This window comes from Daldinia decipiens (assembly GCF_022478715.1).
Source record: "Daldinia decipiens strain CBS 113046 unplaced genomic scaffold F4813scaffold_36, whole genome shotgun sequence".
NCBI classification, from domain to species: domain Eukaryota; kingdom Fungi; phylum Ascomycota; class Sordariomycetes; order Xylariales; family Hypoxylaceae; genus Daldinia; species Daldinia decipiens.
Window position 1 is genome coordinate 256,502 of NW_026054579.1, and position 24,967 is coordinate 281,468.

At 47.5% G+C, this 24,967-nt stretch overlaps 8 protein-coding genes across 8 annotated transcripts; 3 read left to right on the forward strand and 5 right to left on the reverse strand.

Moving 5' to 3' along the window:
- Positions 1-148: 148 nt before the first annotated feature.
- Positions 149-1,516, forward strand: F4813DRAFT_370399 (uncharacterized protein). The gene is made up of 2 exons (XM_049244526.1): positions 149-864; positions 934-1,516. The coding sequence occupies exons 1-2, from the start codon at positions 789-791 to the stop codon at positions 1,080-1,082; spliced, it is 225 nt and encodes a 74-aa protein (XP_049096542.1). The 5' UTR covers positions 149-788; the 3' UTR covers positions 1,083-1,516.
- Positions 1,147-3,674, reverse strand: F4813DRAFT_204676 (uncharacterized protein). The gene is made up of 6 exons (XM_049239590.1): positions 3,396-3,674; positions 2,383-3,331; positions 2,221-2,323; positions 1,820-2,161; positions 1,612-1,753; positions 1,147-1,540 (listed from the first exon to the last, which is right to left on the reverse strand). Exons 1-6 carry the CDS (start codon positions 3,451-3,453, stop codon positions 1,287-1,289), a joined length of 1,848 nt encoding a protein of 615 aa, XP_049096543.1. The 5' UTR covers positions 3,454-3,674; the 3' UTR covers positions 1,147-1,286.
- A 1,007-nt stretch (positions 3,675-4,681) lies between these two features.
- On the forward strand, positions 4,682-5,980 carry F4813DRAFT_392576 (uncharacterized protein; the record flags this gene model as incomplete). The annotated part of the gene is made up of 2 exons (XM_049247300.1): positions 4,682-5,519; positions 5,580-5,980. The coding sequence occupies 2 exons, from the start codon at positions 4,682-4,684 to the stop codon at positions 5,978-5,980; spliced, it is 1,239 nt and encodes a 412-aa protein (XP_049096544.1).
- Positions 5,981-6,724: 744 nt separating this feature from the next.
- F4813DRAFT_382595 (uncharacterized protein) lies at positions 6,725-9,492 on the reverse strand (the record flags this gene model as incomplete). The annotated part of the gene is made up of 2 exons (XM_049245827.1): positions 6,725-7,465; positions 7,540-9,492. 2 exons carry the CDS (start codon positions 9,490-9,492, stop codon positions 6,725-6,727), a joined length of 2,694 nt encoding a protein of 897 aa, XP_049096545.1.
- Positions 9,493-13,242: 3,750 nt separating this feature from the next.
- On the reverse strand, positions 13,243-14,256 carry F4813DRAFT_370437 (uncharacterized protein). Its single transcript, XM_049244527.1, has one exon. It carries the CDS (start codon positions 13,913-13,915, stop codon positions 13,418-13,420), a length of 498 nt encoding a protein of 165 aa, XP_049096546.1. The 5' UTR covers positions 13,916-14,256; the 3' UTR covers positions 13,243-13,417.
- An 803-nt stretch (positions 14,257-15,059) lies between these two features.
- Positions 15,060-16,387, reverse strand: F4813DRAFT_205062 (uncharacterized protein). The gene is made up of 2 exons (XM_049239591.1): positions 15,746-16,387; positions 15,060-15,681 (listed from the first exon to the last, which is right to left on the reverse strand). Exons 1-2 carry the CDS (start codon positions 15,921-15,923, stop codon positions 15,083-15,085), a joined length of 777 nt encoding a protein of 258 aa, XP_049096547.1. The 5' UTR covers positions 15,924-16,387; the 3' UTR covers positions 15,060-15,082.
- A 1,485-nt stretch (positions 16,388-17,872) lies between these two features.
- Positions 17,873-20,919, forward strand: F4813DRAFT_370445 (major facilitator superfamily-domain-containing protein). The gene is made up of 4 exons (XM_049244528.1): positions 17,873-18,063; positions 18,115-18,854; positions 18,934-20,010; positions 20,159-20,919. The coding sequence occupies exons 2-4, from the start codon at positions 18,449-18,451 to the stop codon at positions 20,461-20,463; spliced, it is 1,788 nt and encodes a 595-aa protein (XP_049096548.1). The 5' UTR covers positions 17,873-18,063; positions 18,115-18,448; the 3' UTR covers positions 20,464-20,919.
- Positions 20,920-24,874, reverse strand: F4813DRAFT_370448 (P-loop containing nucleoside triphosphate hydrolase protein). Its single transcript, XM_049244529.1, has 2 exons — positions 24,391-24,874; positions 20,920-24,329 (listed from the first exon to the last, which is right to left on the reverse strand). Exons 1-2 carry the CDS (start codon positions 24,632-24,634, stop codon positions 21,139-21,141), a joined length of 3,435 nt encoding a protein of 1,144 aa, XP_049096549.1. The 5' UTR covers positions 24,635-24,874; the 3' UTR covers positions 20,920-21,138.
- Between the last annotated feature and the right edge of the window lie 93 nt (positions 24,875-24,967).

Sequence of the window (24,967 nt, forward strand, 5' to 3'; positions counted from 1 at the left end):
AGTTTGGCCCATCTTAGTGGTAATTACGTTTTAGCGCTACCTTATGTTGGGTAGGTACTTCCTAAGGTACAAACCCTTCGTACTCCAGTTACGATCTCCTTATGTACATACCTAATGTACCTATGTACTTGAAAGCCTCAAACCTGGGGAATAATTCATATGGTCCCTTTTTTCGTCTTGTCTTGCATTTGACGTCAATTTCAGCTACATGGTCTTAGACAAGTCACAGCCATTTTCAGCAACGTTGTGGTTAGCTAACATAAATATAACTTGGCAGGGCTGCTGTATGAAATATCATCTCGAGCTCCTTGATCTCTCCTCTCGACTTGACAACTTGCTACCAGACGAATCTATTTAAATGCCTGGTGATGCTCGATGTCCTATCAATCTTGAGATGTCTCACCCCGCTCCCCTTAAGATATTCTTTACCTGCATAGGACTATAGGTACCGGTACGGAGACTTCACTACGTCGGAGTCATGAACTGCCTCCGTCATTCTCTGCTCATTGATACTCAACAGCCAATTGCCTTTTAGGATGAAGTCGAACAATGTAGATCACCCCAATAGAAGCTTTCAACCTCCAACCTGCTGATATCACAGTGAGGGGTCAACCCCCAGCTAACATGGCCGATACATTTCTCTCTATATATATAGGTGGAGGTCTAATCGATCTATAAGGTGAACGTGAACTCAAACCTTCAACCTACACACCTTAGGTTTAACTTCAAAGCCATCTGAGCATCATACCACCACTTAGATTGAAACAATATTTCAAAATAATCCCAACATGTCAAAGGCTTTTCTCGCGGCCAAGGAGAAGTACCAGGCAGTGATCGACGACGCTGGAAGAGGTGACTTCGTGTGTGAGCATTACTAAATATCCTATATAATGTAAGAACCACATGATACAATATACTGACCCTGCTGGTGAGGCCGGACAAACCGCATCGGTACCACTCGGCACCCCTCCAGCGGCGACTGCCACGCCACCAACACGGTTGATCATCCTCAGCAGCGTCGGCGAAGTAGCACAAGCATGAAGGACAAGATCAAGGATCTGCTGAATCGGCCTGCTTATTGAATCAGGTGTATTTAGAGTCGCGGCGTAGTTATCCCACCTACCCCTTTAACTGGTAGCAGCCACGGGGCTCTATGCACAATGAAGAAAATACCCCATATCGACTGATATATCGATGAAGGTTTTTCATATTACTTTACTATTAGCTTCAAGTTATGACATGAATATATCAGGCTATCCAACCCAAGACCTGCTTTTGATTAACTATTATCCGCCGACTTTAGATCCTTCGGCATCCCAGGTGATTTTGATGGGCTCGTGGTTCCCCGAGAACTTCTGCCCGGCAAACCACAGCTCGAATCTCAGCTCCGCGGGGGCTACGAGAACCCGGACCTCGTAACTGCACAGGTAGAATTTCTTGCCGTGGAACAAGAACCTTCTTGATTTACGCTTCATAACCATATCGCTGTGGCTTATCCCCGTGGTGTCGCTTTTTACTACGCAGAGCTGTTTGAATCCTTCTACTAGGAATGAGCACGAAATATACGTTATTTACACGTTATTGGGTGTTATAACATCTCGGGTGACTCACCTTGATTAACGCTGCGTGGTAAAAGGTAAGGATCCAAGTCTGAAATCACGACAATCGAATCCCAACTGCGGTTCGAATCTTTCGGGTCCACTTTCTTGGTGTAAGTCGTAATGATGGGAACATTCGTGTTTATAGAGTCGCCCTTGGTAAGTGAGTAGGTTAGGTACTTTAGTATTTGTCAGAGAAAATAGGAGTGTATAATGCATACTTTTCTAATAAGCCAGTCGATCTGGCCCATAGCATATTGCTCTCCGTCGTAAGCGTCCGTCTTAATATCCTCATCGAAGTGTATGTCTGGATTGTACTTTGTCTTGCATATAAGACCGTAACTCGCCCGGGCTACTCTACTTACTATGACTGGAACCAGTCCGGACTCCAGGTTTTGTAATCTGTCTAACAATAAACCCTTCACAACAACCAGTTGCGGATCAGGGGCTTGTAATACCTTGACTTGATGGGCGTGTGGGTATGAGCTAGTCATCATTTCATGTTGAATACGATCGCGGACGTATTTGGAGCTCCCAAGTCCGCCGGATAGAATCATATAGCTCTAGTTGAATTCGGTGTGTCAGCCTCTTAGTCCTCGGTGAAGCTATTGTGTAAACTTACTATCGGCCGATTAATGCCATTAGCTAACATCCAATCTAGCTGTTCGTGTATCTTTTTCATGATACCCTCGACGTGCGGGTCAAAGAGGGACTGCATCTCCTCCCTATTTTTGAGGCTTGTTAGATCCAAACTGGTCCAATATGGCGTCTAGAACTGATGTACCATGAGACTACTATCCTACCGAGCTCGATCTGTGCGCCACTGTGACTGAGATTGTAAGGAACACCTTCTAAGGGGAGCTTATAACAAGTTGATTGGTAAACTCGCTCCCCGAACTTATGCTTCGTTGTTCGATATCTCTCGCTCTTGACAAGTCTTGCAGCACAGTCAGGAGGGAGTTGGTCTACTAAACTAGAAAACCGACTGAGACGATTGTTTATCATCGTTACGAAAGCCTGGTCGATTAAGGTCGAGCCAATCCCAACGCCGTCTACTTGATTCAGTTGAGATAGTAACGGAAACGGCTGCCGCGCCTCGACAACCTGCATCAGGGCGAGGTCTGTAGTCCCCCCTCCTGCGTCGACAGACAGGAAAATTTCGCCTGCTTCAAAAACCACAGGTGAGTTCTTGATGGTACCGACGGCCGCCGCCTCAGACTCTGTCAACTCGACTTTGGCCGTGTGGTATCGCCCCTCGATGCCAAACCCTGCATCTTCGATACACTTCTTGAACGAGTTGATTATCTCCTGGCTTCTCCACGTCGTCGGGACGCTGAAGATGAATTCGACAATCAGTTCCTGCCATCCCACGTGGCCTATGCCGGTATGCAACTCCACGGTTGACTTGACGTGCGAGTAAACCTCGCGTAGGTAGTCAGAGACTGACCTTTGCGCATCGCAGACCGAGCTAGGTGTCTGGCCCACGTTTCGGCGGTGTGCATCCTCCAACGTCCGCTGATCGAGAAAGATCTTGAAGAATTCCCGCTTCTTCTTATCTGTCATATCTTCATCTTCGCACAAATAGCCCCACGATGACAAGCTCTCGTCATCATTATAGACAAGACAAGTATGAACTTTCTGTTCATTCTTAGTCGAGGTGCCAGGCCAGTTATGTATGATCTGGATAGGGCTTTGCAGAGTCTGATTCCGCTGCGGTCGCGCCCATGCGACACCTTTTACGCAGAGGTAAGTAAGCACGATATAACGAAGATGGAGCGGTGGATATATGCTACTTGCCTGTGTAAGTCGTTCCTAAGTCAATGGCTACAAGTATATCAGGTCGTTCGCTTGCCATGGTGGGCTACTACACGCATCTATCTACTTCGTACGTGCATGACTTGAGAATTGTCGAGTAACCAGAAACATATCTAAAATGCCTAAGTATATAAAAGGCTGTGTTGATTTTCAGTCGAACGACGACAACAACAAGGTATCTGTTAAGATTGCTCTAGGTTACAATGTTCGGCTCGTTTGACAAATAAGTGGACGTTACCTGAGAGCCTCAAAAGGCCCTACAGCAATACCCGTTACGACCGATCCACGTTGGAAAGAACAAGGGATTGATCTACATAGGTATGTATGGAATCCTGTACCCTATCCCTTAATACCTAATAAGGCTGTGTATCCCGGTTGGGTCGGTAGACGCTGCGCATGGATCACATTTTTCCCCGTCCTTAAGATTGAAATAATATATGTTTAAAGTCTGGGTCGTGTGGAGATGGGATCGTTTGTTGGCTCATGGCTGTGCTAAGACCCCTCGGCAAACTTCTACTATTCTTGTTCATTCCGCTTAACAAAGAATGTTGGCGTTGTTGTGATAGAATGGTACGATGCCACAAGCAAACATTACTATTTCAAGTCGCTCAAAGTGTAACCCCCTACATAGAGGTTTAGTTGTACGTTATTCAAGAGTAGGTAGCAAATCCGGTAACGATGTGTATCATCTTAACTGGTCAAATCGAGTATAGCTTTAAGCCCCCAATTCATTAAAGCATCCATCTAACAATACAGGCCGCGGCTGATCCCTGCTCATCCTCATCCTCATTTTCGCCTTATCTCCCCGTCTCTCTGTCTCCCTGTCTTCCCCAGCATAGGTACGTCTCACCGGTCATTCAACGACCATGTGTCTCCGGAAACAGCTTTTAGTTTATATACCTAATTCAAACCAGGTCTCACAAGTTAATTCGAAGCCAATAGTGGAAGTAGTAGCTAACACGAGTTGTTGTGTTGGTACTTTTAATATCCTCATTTTGTATCGTAGTATGTAGAGGCTTCTTAGTAGATCGGGTAATGACGCCTTGAATGTTGTCCTCGTACCGCAGATCCCACTCGTGCCCTACAGTAATCGGGGCTGTGTTACCCGGCTTGCGGGATACTCTTTTGTGCTATTTTGAGTATACCCACGTACCGTATTGTACAATAACGGTGTTCTCTATCACCTCACTGGGTCCTTGTCTGTCTTATTTCTATAATCACGAATCCAGGTGGGATTTGAAGCTATCTAGATTCCGGTACTCAGCACAATGGCAGAGATATCGATATCGCAGGCAACGGTTTCTACCGTATATACTACAGGGACCTCTTATGAAGCAGTTGATGTATGGACCAGGGCGCCAGGACAGACTGTGTTTGGCTTTTCGACGCAATTATGGAACTCCTTCGCGACCACTTCCACTACTACTTCCTCCTCAACAACGTCTTCTACATCCACAACGGATAGGTCGAGTACGTCTTCGAGCCGAGTATCACCGTCGCTCATAAATGCTACCCAGTCGGTCGAGTCGGTAAGCAACCCAGGTCTCTCCAGTGGGGCCGTTGCTGGGATTGCTATCGCGTGTGCTGTCGCGGGGTTGATGATGGGAATTATATCAGGGATTTTCTTATTCCGACAGCGTAGGCGACAAGGGTTGGGCGATAGGTCGCGTGGAGGTGAATACGATGGCCAGGAGAAGCCTCTGCGGAGTCATATATCAACAGATAGACTGCAGCTGGACCAGTTTCTCTTAGATCCAACCCCGGATGCTGGAATACGCACCGAGCTTCGATCGTTGAGCCAGCTACTGCAGCAACATGTCGAAAATAACTACCACAACCTGCCGGTTTCGCGTAATGTAGATATCCTATCTGCAGAGCTGGTTCGTCTAGGAGTAGGCCAGAGCGATGCCTTACTGGCCGATACGCTTGCTTCTCTAGCCCTAAACCCGAGAACTCGATGCAGTGCTATTCAGCACATCATTTCTAGCGTTACATTTGCCAGCATCACCCTCGACGGGACCTCTCCTTTATCTCTACTTCCACAGCCGGTATCCTCGTTCGCCTCCTTGATACCAGCTACGGAGAGATTCAGAGGAAATTCGGACGGTAAGCAGGGCAGCCCGGTTAATGATATTGCAAGTACTGATACATATATGATTATAATAGCCGTCGATGCCGCATTCACTCGATGGCGACAATTATCCGCCTTCTTGCTTCACCCAAACAGGAGCGATAGGACACCATTAGTCCCATCTGAAGATGTTAGCACTCGCCAAGCGCAACGACTTGCTGAGGCCCTGAATGTCTTCCTCGAGCCATTCGTAGCGGGCGATCGCGATGACAGATACGAGCAGGAGAACCACTTGCGGGAATTAATTGTAGAATGTGCTACGTTTGGCTATTTATTATTATCTCAGCCCTCGGAGTATCGATTCCGCTTCGAAGATGGCGTGAATCCGAATCACATAATCGTTTTCCCGGGGGTAGATAGGATTAGTGATGAGGACGGCCATAGACATCCTTCCATGACTCAACCAATCGTCACGCCTGTGGTTGAAAGCCTTTAAACGAACAGTTACTATATCTAATACAATTCAGGGGTAAGGAGGTACTAATGAAATAGGCAGCCTTTTGGTTATTACCTGTCCGGTTGTATAGAGGTTTTCTGAGAGCAGTCTCGGCTATGTGTATATAAAATAGAAGTGCACGTCTGGCCTGGGGATTAGGAGGGAAGAGGGAAGTCTGCCTAGCGCTGGCTCTCACGATTCAAATGGGAATTCATACTCGTGCAAAGCATTTCCTCCCAGTGATAACCTACACCGGCAAGGCCAAGAATTTCTTACGATGATAGCACACTGGAACAAACTCAAATGGAATCCGAGATTAGGATACGCAGCAGTCTTTTTTTATTAGTACCACGACCTCATACCGATATATACCGTCATGTAACCCACAAAGCTCAGGTCGTAAGATGAGCAGGAATTTAGGAACAGTGATATCTCTGCCGATAATGCGACCCGAACGCCTCGTGCCACCAATTATGTGCGTCGTACAACCTCGTTCTTCCGTTAAGAATGCATTCTATTAACAAGCTTATGTCCTCCCCCCCTGAAAACGAATATCCCAGGAAGCCTCTAGCGAGAATCCAAATAAAACTTTTCCCAACTTGCCTTGTCAGGGTATCAATCCAATACTCCAATACCGATGATAGTAATTGTAGGTCAAATTCGAAAACCATAAGCTCCTTTATAAATGCTGAGCAGTGTACGACCTTGCATGCTATCCCAGCAAGCACGACCGAAGGGGCCTCATTAACCTCTGCGTTCTAATAGGCCCCCGGCCATGTTCAGCGTCATAGGTATTGCTGGCCGTTGAATTTCCAGGCTCCTGCTCGGGACCATCCTCCCGCCCGGCGTCCTCGGGTGAGGTACGTTTACCCGTCCGCTCCGCTCCATGAGCCTGCTAGGCGTTTCGACTGCCTCGTCCGCACTATCCGAATCGCCATCGTCGTAGCTAGCTAGCCTCGTAAAATAGTCGGCAAGACCGTCTACGCTGGGCGTTCCGACGACGACGTCGTATTGCGGCGGCGGCGTAGGCATGGGTGGCGGCGGCTCGTCATCGTCGAAAGCCGGAGGATTAAAGCTCGGACACCTTAGGAGATGCATAGGCCGCGACACCCAAGGCGTATAAGACTGTCTCTGTACGGGCTGCGAGCCGGCGGCTGGATGCTGCTGTAAGTGGGCGGCCGGGGGAGGTGCAATTCCGGAGGAGTCAACGCCGGCAATGCTAACGCCAGCCTCGACGGAGGGTATCGTACCTGTGCTGGATGCGGGGCTGGGGCTCGTGGCGAGTATCTCGGCGTCGGGACAACCACAACTCGCCTGCTGGCGATACATGGGCTGGTCGGCGCCCGAATACTCGGGCAGAGCGGTGTTGGCTTGTGTGGCACGGCAGTTAAGGACGGTAAAAGGCGAGTCGATGCTAATTTCGAAATGCCGACGCCGCTTGCCCGCGGGATCTTCGGGATCGAGGCGAGAGATGCGCATGACAATCTGCAAATAGTTAATTACGCGCTCACCATCGTACGATGGTATTCGCAGGGGAGATCTTGGGAGACAAATCATACCTTAATCCAGTGATATACGTTTACATTCTTCCAACTGCAGTCGGGATGCAACCGCAAGCTCTTGTCTTTGGCCATCTGCGAGCAGGTTGGAATCTGGACGTTCATCTCGATCTCCGTCGATCCCCAATAAGCCTCCAACCCCAAATCTAGATCGCCTAGCAGGTTGTCCGTAGGATCGGGTAGCGGCTCCGGCGCCGTATGCGCTCTCGAGGCCTCTATACTCCGCCGCCGTTGCGCCGCGATACGCGCCTCGTGTCTCTGATCCGGGGTCAGCTCGCCGCCGCTCAGAACCCTCACATCCGACGCCTCGAACAGCTTGTCTAGAGGCTTCCCCGCAGACTTCTCCAGTAGTAATATCTTCCGTCCCGGGTCCTTCCGAGTAACCCGTCGATCATTTGTCCAATATTCGACGGATTCGGTCACAAACACTTTTAGCTTGTGAACCTGCACCTTGGCCAACGGCGTCAGTTTGAAGGCGATAGGGATTTTAGTGCCGATAGGAAAAGATTTTCCCGATATCATTATATCGTAGTGCAGCTGATCTTCCCACTGTCTGCTGATAGAGATGGGCTCCGTCATTTCGAGGGATAGCTGATCTGGGACGCGCACGATGCAAACTTCCTTGGTGCCGTGGAGATTTGGTTTGAAGGCACCGGCTCGCTCTACGATGGCCTCTAATTCCCATTTAACCGATCCAAATTGGAGCTTCGTAGTCTCGAGCTGATGGTGGTCGATAGGCAATTCGAAAGAGTACTCGTAGGTGCCGGGATAAAATATTTTGTATGTCTTCTGCTGCACGATATTTGGGTTGGGCGTGTCGCCCTTACCGAAGCTACGAGACTGCACAGACTGAAGCGATAATCGCTTGTAATCACGGGCTGTTAGGTGACCGGCAGGCCTATTCTTCAAGGCTAAAGAAATTGTCGACTGGGAGGGAGATGCGCCCCGGCGACCGGCAGCGTACTCGGCGTTCCCCCGAATCGAATACGTGCACTGATTCCCAAACTCGGTCTCTCCCGTCTCGTGCGCGGCGTGGAAGAAGGCCAGCACCTGAGTCCTAAGCGATTCTTCCTCGAACTGATCAACTTTCATCGGCGGGATACCCTCCGGCCATTCCGTCCTGGCTCTGCCGTGAAGCTTGAGGGTTACGGACTTTATCTTCACATTCTTGGATACGTTCAGCTGTAGCTTACCCCTCAGCAGCGCCGTAGAATTAGCAGCGTCGTTCCGAGGCTGGCCGTCGTGCTCGAACCCGGTAAGAAAGACGTTCGGCTCCGCTAGGATTATAGAACACGAAACTCCGCTTCCGCTTGCAACGGGTTTTGGCACTTCGGCTACCGAGCTCATTATGCTTTTGGCTGAACGCACCGATATTATGCTATTTCGATGCGAAGCATGAGAGGGCGTCGCCAGCATTGGCGACTGAGAGGGGGCCGGCATGGTAGAGGTTCCCAGCATCGAAGGTGCTGTGGCGGAAGAAGGAAACACGAACATGGATTGCGGTCGAACACGAAGATTACTAGGTGTGCACGGTCTCGGGGCTGGTCTCGAATTGCTAGAGGCGCTAGGAAGCGTAGGATTGTCCACAGCCACGTACTGCGAGAAGTGGAGCTTTAAAGGTCCCAATACCCTCTCAATTACACGCCGCGGTGAGCTTTTATATGCGGATGCGTCGTCCTTATTTGCCTCCGCTCTGTTGCTCTTCTCCTTCCTAAATTTAGACGACTTGGACTTGACAAAAGGGGGCGGTCTTAAGTCGGGGGGTGTATAGCCGGCGGGATAGGATACGATGTGGATAGACTGAGGTCGACGTTGGCGTGGTCGGATATGCGGGGTGGGTAGGCTCGGAGTTGGGCGGTGTCTTCGATCTGAAGACCTCGGCCTATAGTAGACGTTCCCAGCTACGGGGTATGCGTATTGTTCCGGGCGATCTAGGCCGCTTACGTCTGCCATGACGATACTGTTAGGAATAAACAACTAAAAAATATTTGGTCGCCAAGAATGCACAAGGGGGAGCGAACGGGTCTCCCGTCGTCTACTTGTTGAGTCGGATACGTGCTCAAGATATGCTTAGCAGCTTAGCAGCTTAGCAGCTTAGCAAGGCGCATGCCAGGCCAGCGGGGGATTGCACGACGCGGACGAACGGGATAGCTCCGAATCATGCGGCGACAACTTGTGCTAAGCAGGGGTGCGTGTGATGGTAGAATTAGATGTTGATAGGCATCGTAGGTTAGGCGTGGCCAAGGCAAAAGTAGGCCACAGGGCTAAAGAAAAATAAAATCAAGGGAAATTAAGCAGACTGAAAAGAGCAGTATGATGATATTGAAGAGGAAGGAGGGTAGAACCTACGACAAGGTGAATCATAACTAAGTCATGATCGATACTGGGGGGGGGGGAGACCCAACTGTAAGCAATAGGCAATAGGCAATATGTGATAGGCAGTAAGTGATAGGCAGTAAGTGATGGGCAGTAAGTGATGGGCAGGGCTAGATGGCTGGCCAGGCCGCTGAATAGAACAGAGACAAAAAAGTAAATAGCCGCTTAGAAGGAAACACTTTGGGTTGGAAAGTCTAGGATGTGCTGCGAACCATGCGAACCATACGCACGTTGTGTCCCCGCCTAATGCGTGTAAGAGGTAGGTAGGTAGGTAGGTAGGTATGTAATAAGAAAGTAGGTAGTATCTGACTTAGTATCTGACTGGAACGCAACGGCGAGAAAGAAACGTTTGCAGCGAGAGTACCTACCTAGGTTAATCTGAAGACTACATGTATCAGGACTGTACAATACAAAATACAAATGCGGGTGAATTAGGGCGGGCTCGATGCGGTCAAGGAGGTAAGTATGATGTGGTCGGCTGGGTGTTGAGCAATTATTGGGGGTAGGATGTCGACATTATTCGTTAGATTTGTTTCCCGTCTGTCGGTGAGAGTGGGTGGGATGGCTAGGTATTAGAATATACCGAATATAATACCCTTTTGACAGTTTGATGCGATGTTGAGAAAAGGTTGGTTGACCAGGTTGATCAGGTTGATCAGGTTTAGTGGCAGATGACGGTATGTCACTAATTGTCACTAATTAGACGCTAAAGATGGGCGCTAACTACCACGATGAGTTCCTTATGATGTATTGCTCCCAATGTATTACTCCCAAGGGTAAGCCCCTGCTAATGCTGCTTACACTAATACCAGTAGGGTTAAGCCCAGAAATCGTTGAAGACTAGTCCTGCCAGCATATACCTACCTATGTATGCAGTGACCGCGGCGCTGTCGGCATTTGCCTAGGTACGTACCTACATATATGATCTACTACATGGTACCTACCTATTGAACCTATGCAGATTCCAAATTCCAAATGCTTACATGTATTGAATATAGGAAACTCACCAGTACATCATTTAACTCGGAAAGACACCTTTTTCATGTGTCAACTCACAAGTCATAACCGACAAGTCGAAAATATAGATGACCACGCTCTCATGACAAGTATTCATGATGATTTCATACTCTTTCAGATAAAATAAAGTAAATGCGACAGCTCGATTGCATCCTTGTCTCGCCTAGGTTCATCCCAAATGCTCATCCCCAATGCTCATCCCAAATCAGGAATTCGTGGAGGGGCCAATATTTCAATTTTGATACCAGTCAATCATGTGAGCGTTCAGATACAGATCCCCACGTCACAAGCAAGCAAGCCGCGGACCAGTAGATGGCGATTATGTGGGAAGATCCCTGTTAAAAGGATGTGCAGTACCGCACGTACAGTACCGTAGCCGACAGCTTTCGGTATAGGTTAGGCAGCTAGTATATTGAAGTCTTGTATGTAGTTCTTCACAGGGAACCTAATTCAGACAAGGCGAGCCGGAAACGATATAGGCATATCCGGTTCTAGTCCGAGAGGCCAAGTCACACCGCATACATATGAAGATGAGCCGGACTCGTCCGTCATGACTTGATGTTGGAAGTTGGAGATTTCAGAAACCGGTCAAAAAGGCAAGGCGAGGAAAGGCAAGGCAAGGCAAGACAGACGCTATGATATCCGTCTCATCCGATCAATACGCTAGACTAGACGAATATTCTACGGTATTTAGAACATGAGAAATGCCGTGTGTTCCCCGAATTTCCGGGTCGGTAGATTGCAGCCATCTAAAAAGCAAAAACACCGGAGAACCAGTCTAGCCTTATAATGTATAGCCTCATAATATACCTACATAGAACCATTTCGCTATTTTCTTTATGGTTCGACGATTCTCAGCCCGCTCAACTTTAATTTGAACTGACTCATGCGTCTGCGCGACATTCTAGATTGGGTAGCATAGATGCGGAACGTTCGGCAGCTCGCGAGGCTTCATAGCCTGCTTTGTCGTCATCACCAACAATCACCGACAATCGGGATGCCGGGAGTGGTACTGAGCGCTGACATGCAGCCCAACGCCTTAATATCGGATTCCCGCATTAAGATGAGTCTCGGAAATCTTCTAGGTTAACAGGTACCTACCTACCCCTTACCTGTGTACCTCCTAAGCCACCCAATGACAAGATTCGTTCGGTATTTATTAGTAAAGGGAGCGTAATTTATTTAACCTGACTCCGAACCCCGTATGCCTTAATTTATATAACAAACCTGCTTCCATGTAAAAAGTCATGTAAGACATGATCAAAAATGTTGCCTGCTAAGACACCGATCACATCGATCACATCGATCATATCGATCAGGTCGTACCGCTTCTTGCAATGCTGTTCTAGCACCAGACCAAGTCTTCCGACTATACCCCGGTATGCCACCTGGGTTAGTTTAGGTAGCAACTGTTCATACAACTGTTCATAGAGTCTTTTTAAAGCCTTTTTAAGCCAGGCCCACAACTCTACCAAAGCCAACAACCGCGGTCAGGGAACGTGTAACTTCTTATTCAGTAGTTCTAAAACAGGGTGGGTGTCTTACCTTTGGTAATTGGATAATCGCTGAAGCTAGAATGACTTGTAAGTCTTCTGTTGCTCAAAAATATCAACATTAGCGTAGACGTTAGTTATGCTTTTGATTTACCCGCCACAGTTAACTTTTATATACATATACTCACGGATGCCAAAGAAGGTGTGAGCATACCTATCCCATTAAGCACGGATTAACCATAAGCTAAGAGTCTTGTAGATTACGGATCAATAGGTACTGCAGAGGGAAGTGTATTATTTTTTTTTTCAAACTTCCCAATACTATCCTTGTAAAAACATAGCAACTATTATTAATAAAACTCTGCTACATTATCTGCCCAAGACATCATGTTCGCTATAGAACACGCATGAGATTGCGAAAATGATATGATTCCATCCTAAAGAAAGATCCTTAAAAATATAAGCAGTTTAACTAGTTATGTGCAAGTATTATACGTACGTACCGTATCAGTTATTATAAGAGGCATAACTACCTAGATTATCCTCCTATCGCTTGTTGCATATTACACACAAGTCAAAGACAAATCCCCTCGATTCTCAAGCAATTGACTCCGTGTTATTCGGAGGAAGGTACTTACCTTACGGGAGTGCTTTCTTGGTGTTCTCAGGTAATATAAAACACTACATATATATTCGAGGGAGTACAAGTTCAAAGCTTAGTTTATGCCTATCCTTTAGAACAAGTTGCCGCGTAAGGGCAAAATTAAGCACATGGTAAAAGTAGCTTCAAGGCTCGTAAAATAGTTGCAGATTGTAGGTGTAAGTTAATATCATTCTTAGATACGGTAGGTAACCAAATCTATTCTAAACCCCTTACACCGGTATGTAAATAGAGCGATGCCAAACCAAACCACAATATACCCGATCTTGAAAGATAGTTGCTTTCTCTGCCAGGCTATGAAGCAACACGACACTGTGTCGTGGATATTCAATTAAGAGTCGAGGCTGTTCATGTACAAGCAGTCTGGTCCGCCTTCGGTGGACTCAGTAGAGCCGAGCGATCCAATAAACTCGCAAAGTTCTCCCTGGATGAAGTTTATACCGTGGCAGAACCAGTAGTCACTGTCCTGCCTCTCGCTCAGCTCGCCACGTTTAGCCTTCTCGAAAGATCCGGTGCAGGCATAGTAGCAGGACTTCATACTGTCGTTCTCCGGTCGGATCAAGGTCTGAGAGGCGACGGCGGGGATGCACTTGGTGTTGCACCTAACTTGACTCTGGGGGTCAGGGATGTAAGGAGGGGAATGGCAGAGAGAGTTTAAGTCTGGGTATCCCGTTGTTTGGGTAGGGGCGTCGCAATGAGCTCCGGTTGATTCAGACCCCGTCACAGGTGTCGGCAAGTCATCTCGCTTCAGCACGGCACCTCCTGCTGCAGCGGTGCTGGCCAGTAGGCAAAGGCCAAACCAAAACGAGGTGCTGTTGCTTCGGAGCATTTTGTTTGATTTGATCTGATTAGGTTTGATGTTGATTAGATGTTGATGAAGCGATTGTGAGTAATAAAACGAGAGTTGTCTGTTTTGTTAGTGAAGAATTGCAATTTTTCAAGCGAAGACTTGTGGAACTTATATATCATCAACTACTGTCTGAATCTTATGACACGCTAGGAGGCTTTGAAGATCTCGGCCGTTAACATCCTCACAAGGAACCGTCGATGGATCTACAAACAATAGATAATACCTACTGGTTCTCTGATTGGTTATCCTCTGCGAGCTGTTATAAAACAGCCTATATGTATAACCCGCAGTTCGCCAATTCATGCGCAACCCAAAAATCCTTCGGTTATCGGCAAGGTCATACACAACTGGCAGAGGCGATCAATGAAAGCGGTGCCAAGCAAGTTGGAGCTACATAAAACATACATAGCCCCAATCGTCCAGCTTCTAGGTAGGGTAATGCAATATGGCGATGAACCAGTAAGCTACTAGGCTAGCTACCTCACAACAATGTCTTTACTTACGGAGGTTTCATCTCTTGAATGGAGTGCAACGTTGCGGCTAAGTATATGAACCTGCCACTCTCGTACGTAGAAAGGGGTCTGTACTCCTACTGAGGCTCGCGGGACAAGGACATACAAGCTACTATAGTCGTGTCATATATTCCTATTGGTGCCTCACGGCGAGGTTATGGCATCAAAACATCGTATAGCTAAGACCAAGGCTTAAACCAGTATACGACGAGCTTGGCGTAAGCTATATACATTGACCTCTATAGTAACATCTCAGCCGACGCTATCACCGAACCGGGTATGCATTGGACGCGTATACGACGGGATACGTCGAAAGAGATACCATCAAAATTTATAGCATGTTGTTTGTCCGGTCTAAGAATAGATCTCTACTAAGGTTGCATTTTGATAGAACTCTAGGGAAGCAAATTAATAATTATAGAGGTCTTGTCGTATTACGGACGAAGAATAGTTTACTGGGTTAGCTGTAATAGCAATCGTGTTTCTAACAATCTTGATCCTTTGCTAATTCTAGAAATATTCAAGCCGTATCTGTGCTGCATCCGTGCCACATCTAGCCACATTCTTATTGGGCAGCTTAAGTTGTGAATCGTATAATCTTCAACCACCACCACCACCATCATCATCATCATCATCATTTTTGCCCTTTATGTGTATCCTTCCCGTTGATGTCTCTGCGGCCGTGACTCGTTGAAAGGTCAATGTCGTCTGCGCCGTCGAGCCATTGCTCCATCTTCTCGTATAACTCCAACCGTGGTACATCTAATGACCCAGATTCCGGATTTTGAATAGTTGGAAGAGAAGGGTCGATATCGTGCCCGAGTGTGCTTTGAGCTGCACCAAGATATTTATACCCTTCCGGGTACCTGTCGAGAGCATCCTTAGGGAAGCCTGGACAAGCCTTGCCGTCGACAGGAACAAGTTTGTCTTTCTCGTATATCAGCTTGACGTACTTAACCTTCCAGGCATTGGTGTCCGAGTCACGAAAACAGAAGAAATGAAATCGACAGTCGCAGTCCACGTCGAATATGACCGGTTCGATTCCTACACTGCTGTTCTCCCCGATCTGAAATCGTTGGGTTATAGTTGCCTTCATCTTGCCAACTGCTCGGAGCGTCGACAAGTTGAGTTCTACAAGAGTGCCGCATTCGCGATGCATGATGAAGTCGCCGTTTGACTTTCCCTCTTTTGACTTTTGGATAAAGCTGTCAATGGGCTGACGCTTACTCCACGCTGGACGAGACAAATTAGCCTTGGTATGCCCCTACAGTCTTAATATCAAGAGGCGGTTACTAACTCGTCCAGACGCACGCGTCATCAGAGAAAAGGGAGCGAAAGTTCTTCCACTCCGATGCGTCGCGATATATGGGCCAGCCCTTGCACAATTCGGCCACAGCTAATCTAGTTAGGATGTCGCTCTCTCTACCGTTTATGTGAGAATAAACTTTGGCCTGAGGATCTTCTGGAGTAGTCATTTTTAAGAGTATTTTATAGTGCCCAAGATAGAAAGATGATAGAGGGGGATATATAGGTAGGTATAACTATAGATATATAGATAAGTGTAATTTAATTATGTCGTGATATGACCGAGAGCAAGATACAGAGGTTCTCTTTTTTTTTAACTGCTACTCTGGCTAGACACTCCTAGGCATGTAGGTGAGATATCGCAACCTTTAATATAGCCTGTCTATCATTCCGTGCGCCTCGTGGCAAAATCATTTTCTTCGCCAAACCCGGAGATATGCGAAAGCCTGTCCTCGCCCGAAGAGGCGTTCTGCTTGTTACGGCTCGCACGGGAGGTCGTCAGGCCTGTAATACTAGCCTCGCCAGTGACCGGCGATGTTACGGCAACTAGCCGCCAGCGTACTCATCATGACTGGAGAGTCTGATCTAGGTGTCTACAATAATAGACGTAGTAGTACCTAGAAGCAATGATTGTATTTATTCGCCTACCTAGGTAGATAGGAAGTTAAGTTCTGGTTAGCCACCGAAAGAATGGCATGGATGGGACTCAACTATATTAGCCTTACAGAGCTAGTTAATAGCCCTACTGAATATCTCTAATACGGCCTCTTCAGATGTACTAGAATTTAAGAGAAGAGCGGAAATATACTCAGGTCCATTGCAAAACAAAGATGCGCTTCGTGCCGTCTCACCGGTCGGTCTGGGCACTGGGTAAAGACTGGATAGATAGGTAGGCATGTAAATTGCAAACAGGAGAATCCCCCAGGACGATACACCGACACATGTTTCGTGGTAAACGCATCCGCCACACCGGCAGGCCGCGTCGAAGAGGCCTGCATGAGATCAAGATCGATTTTTCATCCGACGGGTCTATCGATCATGGTTGAAGCGTCCCCGTCCCGTATAACTTTTCAATCTCATGCCAGCGACACCTGCTCTGCTAGGAAATCCATGTTTGCTGGTGAGGCATTCCACGGTGTCTCTGTACGGTCCCGTTCGCTCGGTAGCTCGCATATAGATTGCATCTTCCACGGGATAGCGTAAACGGTATCCCGAGAGATGTTATACTTGAGTTCGGCAACCTATCATCTCTTCGACATAGGCGAGATCCTTGATAGCGATTTTTGATAGCAACGGTAATGTAGCATCCCGAGAATTGTTTAGGATTTTTTGGGAAGAAAATTAGGTAGGGAATTTCCTTGCGCCGACTCGGTATTTTCATGTGTTGAATTACCATGTTCCGTTTAATATGTCGAACGGATGAAGGCGGGATTTCTTTAGTCTTTACTATATTTTTTTTACTTTTTATTTATTATTATTAAATGTACGTTCTTTAATCCCCTTAATCCCTAAATACCTATATTTGGTAAGATTGCTTGCCAGGGAGAATCCTGTAGGTTACTATGTAGTTAGGCTATTCATAGTGCCGGGAGTTTGGTGAGAATCATACCCACCCTTGCCACTTACATGGGACAAATGTAACAAGGGCCCTTGCATATATCCCTGCATATGCCAAGTATTTGGACTCCGATTACATTTCCATGGGGAGATAATACCATAGTTATAAATTATGACGTTACTTAGGTACATAGTATATCATGATCAAATTTATCTAAGATGGCAACGTGATATTATCTATAAATATATGTCTTATAGAGGTAGCTGTGAAGACTTCAATATACATATGTACCTACGTAGGTACCTAGGTAGCATATACATGAACTACATATACAACTACATACGTACCTTAGGTATGTAGGTTAGGTACATTCAATTACATGTACATATGACGGGAGTCGGGTATTACTAAACCGCTTTGGACTTAGAGTCAAGCTATCAGATCCGGTCCGGGCCGGCATTGTGCCTACGGCATCTATGATATGTAAGCAATGTAAGCAAGGATGGAAGCCTCTATGTATCAATTGTAAGAATAGGTAAGCGCGAGTAAGTCCGAGATCAACTTGTAACCTTAATAACCTTATCTATCGATCTCCGACACATGGCCGGAAATAGGCGGTTCATACCTGATACATGATACCTGATACCTGATACATACATGTAATCGACATAGGTAATGCGTGTATGATCCTTCTTTGTTCTCACGGTGATCCTTGTAAGACACGCTTCTCCCAGAAAAGAAATGGAAAAGAGGCAGGTAAACTTCTTGCCTCCCCTGTAACTAAGAACTTACCAATCACTTAGTTATGCGGTATCTACGATGTGGGATGTGGGCATCTAAGATCATGTTTCTAATCTTTTCTGGCCTCTGATGATGAGAGACGGTCCTCTCAAATTTGTTAGCGCCGAAAAATTATTTCTCTTTTTCTTTGTCTTCTTTCTTCTTAGTTATTATTTTTCCTCTTTTCACATTCCGAGAGATTTCAGATCTCTCTCGTACGTCCGAATTTGTGTACTGGATTTGTGTACTGGATTTTGCGACAGGTCAGTCCTAGGGATCACACCGGGACTCGTCAATCTCTTAAGCACGTCAACCTTGGGACGCCACTAAATTCACCCAACGGGATTCCCAACGGGGATGGTGGTTAGCGGACACGGTGGTATTAGCTCTAGTGCTTCTAGCGCCACGGCGGTGCCTGTTACAAACCAAGAGAATATTATTATGGACGAACCGGTAGGGCTGCCGCGTTATGGCGCGGTGCCGTCACAGCCTGGCATACAGCCTGGCAGGGCTTCCGATCCGGATGGCTCGTTCCTGATTAGCCAGGCCGGAACCCTGTCCCCGATGCAAGACGACTCCTGGACGAGTAGCGATGAAAAGGACAGCGGTGACAGGAGGATGGGTGAGCAGGTAGAAGAAGAAAAGGGTACCAAAAGTCGAGACTTGGCGAGGACCAGCACGAACCTGTCTATCGCCGAAACGCTTTCCTTGCCTCGGGAAATCCTATTCGTCTTTGTCATATGCCTTGCGCAACTCTTCACGCGTAAGTCCCTCGCTTACACTGCGGTGAGCGGTGAAATCCACGACTTAATTCTTGCCCCAGCTAATGATCGTATGTAAAGAGTGTGGCCTCGGTCAAACCATAAGCATCATTCACACAATCGGTGAACATTTCGGCATCACGAATCCTGGAGAGCTAAGTTGGTTCATGGCCGGCTACAGCTTAACCGTAGGCACATTCATCCTCTTCTCGGGAAGGCTAGGCGATGTCTTCGGTCATAAAAACCTATATCTTATCGGTATGGGTTGGTATTCCATCTGGAGCGTAGTTTGTGGGCTCTCTGTCTACTCGAATCACGTCCTTTTTATATTCGCCCGTGTCCTACAGGGAATCGGTCCCGCTATCATCCTTCCGAACGGATTGGCTATCCTTGGTATCACGTACGCCCCCGGCCGGCGCAAGGAGATGGTATTCGCTATTTTTGGAGCAATGGCACCGACCGGTTCTGTCATCGGCTCGCTATTTGCAGCTATACTCGCTCTCGCCTGGTGGCCTTGGGCATTCTGGGCATTTGGCATCGTTCTCGCCGCAACTGTTGTCGTAGGCTACTACGTTATCCCGGAAGCTTCGAATAGACATCATGCCCAGCCCAAAGGCTTGAAGAATACGCTGCGAGAGCTCGATCTTGTAGGGACAGCCCTCGGTGTGGGTGGTCTCGTCCTCGTCAATTTTGCGTGGAACCAGGCCCCCGTTGTAGGCTGGGAGAAGCCTTACGTTTATGTTTTGCTCATCGTCGGATTACTATTACTTGCCGCGTTCTTCGTATTCGAACTAAAGTTCGCCCAATACCCTCTCATCCCTTTCAACGCCTTCTCCTACGAAGTATCCTTTGTCCTGGGTGCTATAGCATGTGGGTGGTCTTGCTTCGGCATCTGGTTTTTCTACTCCTGGGAATTCCTGCTCGTCCTTCGAAGAGTACCGCCCTTGCTGGCCACGGCGATGTTCATTCCGACCGTTCTTTCGGGGATTATTGCAGCCCTCTTCACGGGTTATACTCTACATCGTCTTAGGCCGCCTATAGTCATGACCATGGCTCTCGTTTTCTTTACGACAGGCATCATCATCCTCGCGACTTGCCCTGTTGAGCAGGTCTACTGGGGTCAGTATTTTGTGGCTGGCATTGTCATGCCTTGGGGGAGTAAGTAACATTGGTAGTTCCTTTTCTACCCATTTTTATTTGTCTTGAGAACCAGTACTCCCCCTCCCGTATTCATCAGGGACTTAATGTTTTCCGCAAATAACTGAGCCCTAAATTCCTTATTAGAAGTAACTAATTCTCGGTATAGTGGACATGAGCTTCCCCGCCGCAACCCTCATCCTCTCCGATGCCGTACCACGAAAGCACCAAGGCATTGCTGCGAGCTTGGTTAATACCGTAGTCAACTACAGCATTTCGTTAGGGCTAGGCTTCGCAGGTACCGTCGAGACGCAAGTCAACAAAGGCGGGCATAACCCGGGGGATATCCTAAAGGGATACCGAGGGGCATACTACATAGGCATCGGGCTTGCGAGTCTAGGCGTGCTTGTGTGTATTGCTTTTATCGCTAAAAGCAAAGACCGAAAAGATACTGCTAGCCAAGACACGCCTTGAAAATTTGGTATAATTAGGATGGCTTTATGCTACGTCACGCACCGCTTACTATCCCCCTTCGATATATTGGCATTTGAGCCAGCAAAGATCCCGCGAGTTATTTTATATAAACCGAATCTGCTTGGTGAACCGTGGGCCATTTTCGTTAATACGTCTTAACACAAAGGCACGTCGGCAATATCGAGAGCAACGTAGGACAACATAGACGATCGAATCCTGTAGAGGTGCTTGGTACTGGGAGGTACCTAGATGGCAATATCTCTTATTTAGGACATGTGATAGACTATGTTGCCTCGTATTTACGTTCATACGATGATCACGATACTTAGAGGTGGCAATACTCGATAGATATGAAGGCGCAAGCGACAGATCGGCTAAGAATAGAAGGATGGACATATATCAGCACAATAGATTCCAGTACACCTAAAAAATATTTCAATGATTATGCAAATAAAAGCCGTTGCAGCTTCTCTCGTATGTATATGCGACCCTAGATCTATGCGAACGAACTATGACAGCCGTATCCGTGGTTTGTAGCAAGCCAACCTCCTTTAGAGCGCAACGTCACCCAGCGCTCAAACGCCCTTTTAATGCATTACGTTGTGTAAAACGTTTGTGGTCACGAACTATATACACTTATAAATCAAGCCGCAATTTTCCAGACACAATTCGGGTTTAGTCGGAGTTGTCATCATTCTCGAACTCTCCAGAATTCTGTACGCTGCGGCCCGCGGCATCTTGACTACGAGTAGCGAAAGATGCGATCGCATTCCATCCTCTACCACCTGTCCGCATCACGAGGTGTGGGTTGATATCTGCCGTGAAGTATCTTTCCCGCCTTGTACTAGCTCGGGCGCCGCCCTCTATTGCCGAGTACGCGCTCCTTGTTGTGCGCATGCGCTTTCTCCCTGGTTGTCCACCTTCGCTGAGAAGACTGCTGCGAGAAAGCCTTTCTTGTTGGAGCCTCTGATCGTATGCCACAATACCGCGTACGTATGGCGCGATATCAAGGCTGATTGTCTTCGTGGTTCCGTCGAATACTGAGGGCTCGAGGTAACCTGCAGCCATATTCTTCTCCGAAGCGGCGATAGGGTCGAAGGCAAGGCTATAATCCAAGCGTACAATGGCCGGTTCCGTATGCAGCAAGTCGCTAAGATATACTTCTAGTTTGGTGGTGACCTGGGCTTCGCCTAACGGTCTACAGACGTCTCTGTTCCCGTCAAACGTCTGGACATCCCTTAACTTGTTTTTACCAAGATCCTTCAAGGCCGTGGACACGTCAAGACCCATCGGGTCGTATCGGACCAAAGGGAATGCCTCAAGTAATTGCCGACCCACAATGAAATCTTCTCTCATCTTTGTCGGAATATGGGGGATCGAGGCGTCCATAGAAACTTGGTTAGGCACATCTGAGAAATCTGACGAGCCTATATCTGCATCGCTCATGAAGCCGGTAAAAGATTCGATTGACTTGAAAAGTTCAAGCCGTTCTTTGGCGGACGACCCTTGCTCGATGGCTATTGTCGCCCTAGAAACGAAATCATCGTATGGGCATGATTCATATACGTCGAAAGACCAGTTACAGAAAGCTTGCTGATGTAGCTCCTCCTGTGCCGAACGAAGTAACGAATTACTAACGGCAGAGTCTCTATTTAACCAACCCATACCGGCTTGGTAAGTGTCCTGGCTGACAACCCGGATGGTATCTCCTCCTTCGTCAACATCACTGCCCTTGGGCCATCTAGGATAAAACCAATTGAAGCCTCCTTGCGCATCTCCAACTCCAATTTGACACCAGTAATTGAGCTCAGTGATTGAAGCGCGGAGATCATGGCCGCGTGAGTCGTAGAGTGTCTCTACCGCGTGTCGTCGGAGGGCATGGCCTTCATTTGCGGCAATCAAAAGCAGCAAGTCGACAGCTAGGTCCTTGGTCGGACTAGAGAAGCGGAAGATGCCATGAAGGTTCAAACTCTGGAGGGGAACCAAGGCCTCGTCGTTGCAGGTCATGACGAAAGGACGTTTGGATTGTAAGATCATAGAGATGACAGTGTTCCAAAATTGTTTGTCCTCTTCATAGAGGACGTCGACTTCTTCCAGCAGGATTAGAGACTGCTTTTGTGTTTTAGAAGGCTTCTTTACTTCCTTTACGCTTGACAAATCTGCCGACTTGGCTGGCTTTTGCACTAGAGCTGGGTTTGGCTTGAAGAAAGCTGTCATGGTGCCTTGTTTGCCAGATTTTAGGTCCCGATCTACCTCGTCTTCGGGGATTACCTCTTCTCGTTGCGAGTCGTTTTTGTGGTGATGCTGAACGAGATGATTCCGTGTCATATCTCCAACCTTCTCTAGGACATCTTTACCATTCCTTCTAGCCCCTGAGTTAATCTCGAATACTTCGAAGTCAAGCTCCTTGGCGATGGCATACACGGTAGCAGTTTTGCCGCAACCGTGTGGGCCGCTGAGAACTACAGCATTAACAAAGCGGCCACCGTCTCGAGAGTCTCGATGAGAACCAGACCGCATCATTGTCTTCTTCGCGTTGCCATGGCTGCCGCTTGCCGACCAGTCTCCTGATGCGTCTGATATCTCGCTAAGTTCATCTGCTTCCTCGTCGCTGAAAACAATGAAACCATCCGATTTTTTCTTTCTCTTGCCTTTACCTTTCGTTGAAGCGATTGCCTTGGGCTTCGTTCCAGAATCTATCGTACCGGTGTCTACGGCCAACACTTTTAGGTTTTCTAGCCAATCGCGTAGTAACTCGGCTTCCCGGCCGCTCTGGAGCACTCGCTCCGCTGATGAGGGTGCATACTTCTGCGCCCAAGAGCTTGTCTCGCAAGTCGACCTATCAAAAGCGGATAAACCTTTCTCTATAGAATTGTAGGCGTGCGTGATTGCCGGGTGTGCCTTTGGATCATCGCCACATGGATGGAGAGTCTTCAACTCGCCAAAAATGCGCGCCTGGAGATTCTTTCCACTTTCGAAATGCCTTCCAGGAATCCGCAAGACCGCAGGAGGAGGATGAAACTCGTTATTGTCGTAAGCCTTTAGTTCTTCAGCCAACTGCTTCAAATTCAAATTCGACACAACCTGATTCAAAATAGATTCCGATTCGCTAATTCGAACTTGCTGCCCTTTCGCCTTTCGTGCCTTCAGAAGGTATTTAGAGGATACATCTTCACAGGTCTCGTAAGGCTGGGGTATGTCACCCCGTACGTGTGCCGCCTCTTTCGACGGCCAGGCCGGATGCTGTGCGCCTGGTACCTTGACATTGTTGCTGTAGCTCATACCGGGAGTCGGGAAGTTGAACTTGGGGGGTGCTGGTCGAAGGTGTTTTGATGAACTGGGTGTCGAGCTAAAAAATACATGTCTTTTGACTTGTGATGTTGTCGTAAGCTTGGAATTTTCCTTCTCTTCTATGGCAGTACTGGGTTTCGGTTTTCCTTGAAAGAACGGGTGGGTGGGCTTGTTAGGTGTTGTATCAATCTTGGATGTGGCGGGCTGAAGTGTCTTCTCTCTTAGTATACATTTGGTAGCACCCTTTTTCTGGGTACTTTCTTCTTGTATGTCTAGGCCGTTGCTAGGCTGCTTATTCGTATCTCGGCTCGAGGGGGGGGTGTTGGGAAGAGCATCTCGTGTAATCTTGAGTTTCGTCCCTTGGGAACCTGCCAAAATCTCGGTGATCCTTTGCGCTATTCTAACTCGGGAGGTATCGTCGCCCTGGCCGTAACGTATCGAAGCCAAGAAAGTCTTGTTTTTCCGACCCCGCTTCGTGTTCTTTTTATTAACAATAGGCTGGGATCTTGGAGGAGAGCCGATAGTTCCAGTTGTGAGATTCAGTTTCAGCACCTTTGGTGGCTTGGATGAGGAATCTGTGCTGTTAGTAAGTATTGTGCTTGCTCAACAGCACACCCTTACTGGGGCCTCTCATACCTAAGGAAGTATCTCTGGCATCGTCAGTGTGCCGATGTTTCCTCTTGCGTTTGCGCTTGCCTGACAGAGGAGTCGAGTCGGTGTTATCATCAACCGATTTAGGACTACAGGAAGGGTCTGGTGTAACAGGAGTTACATTGCTGAACAGATTGTCTTTGAAAGAATTCTTTGGTACCACGAAAAAAGGATGTATTTTCTTATTTTCAGGGTCGACAACATCACCATTTTCAACCATGGTGGCCATGGTGATGGCAATAATGATAGCTGCGACAGAGTGCAACGAGCTACTATCGATAGGGCCGTCGCGTCCGTAGACACGAAGGAAAGGCTCAATAAGCGGTAGCGTACCTAATCATTCTATGAATATACGTTATATAGACGTATGGGTTATAGGTTGTAGGCAGTAGGCAGTAGGTGTAGGTGGAGGTGTAGGTGTAGGTGCTTGAGTGATTACATGTAGATAGAGTGGGTAAGTGAACTTTCTCATTCTTAAATTTACATTAACTAATTAGACTCCAGTAATCGCGTCTAAGCAGTCGCGTTGGACGCGACTTACATCATTGAATTGCTCAATTGA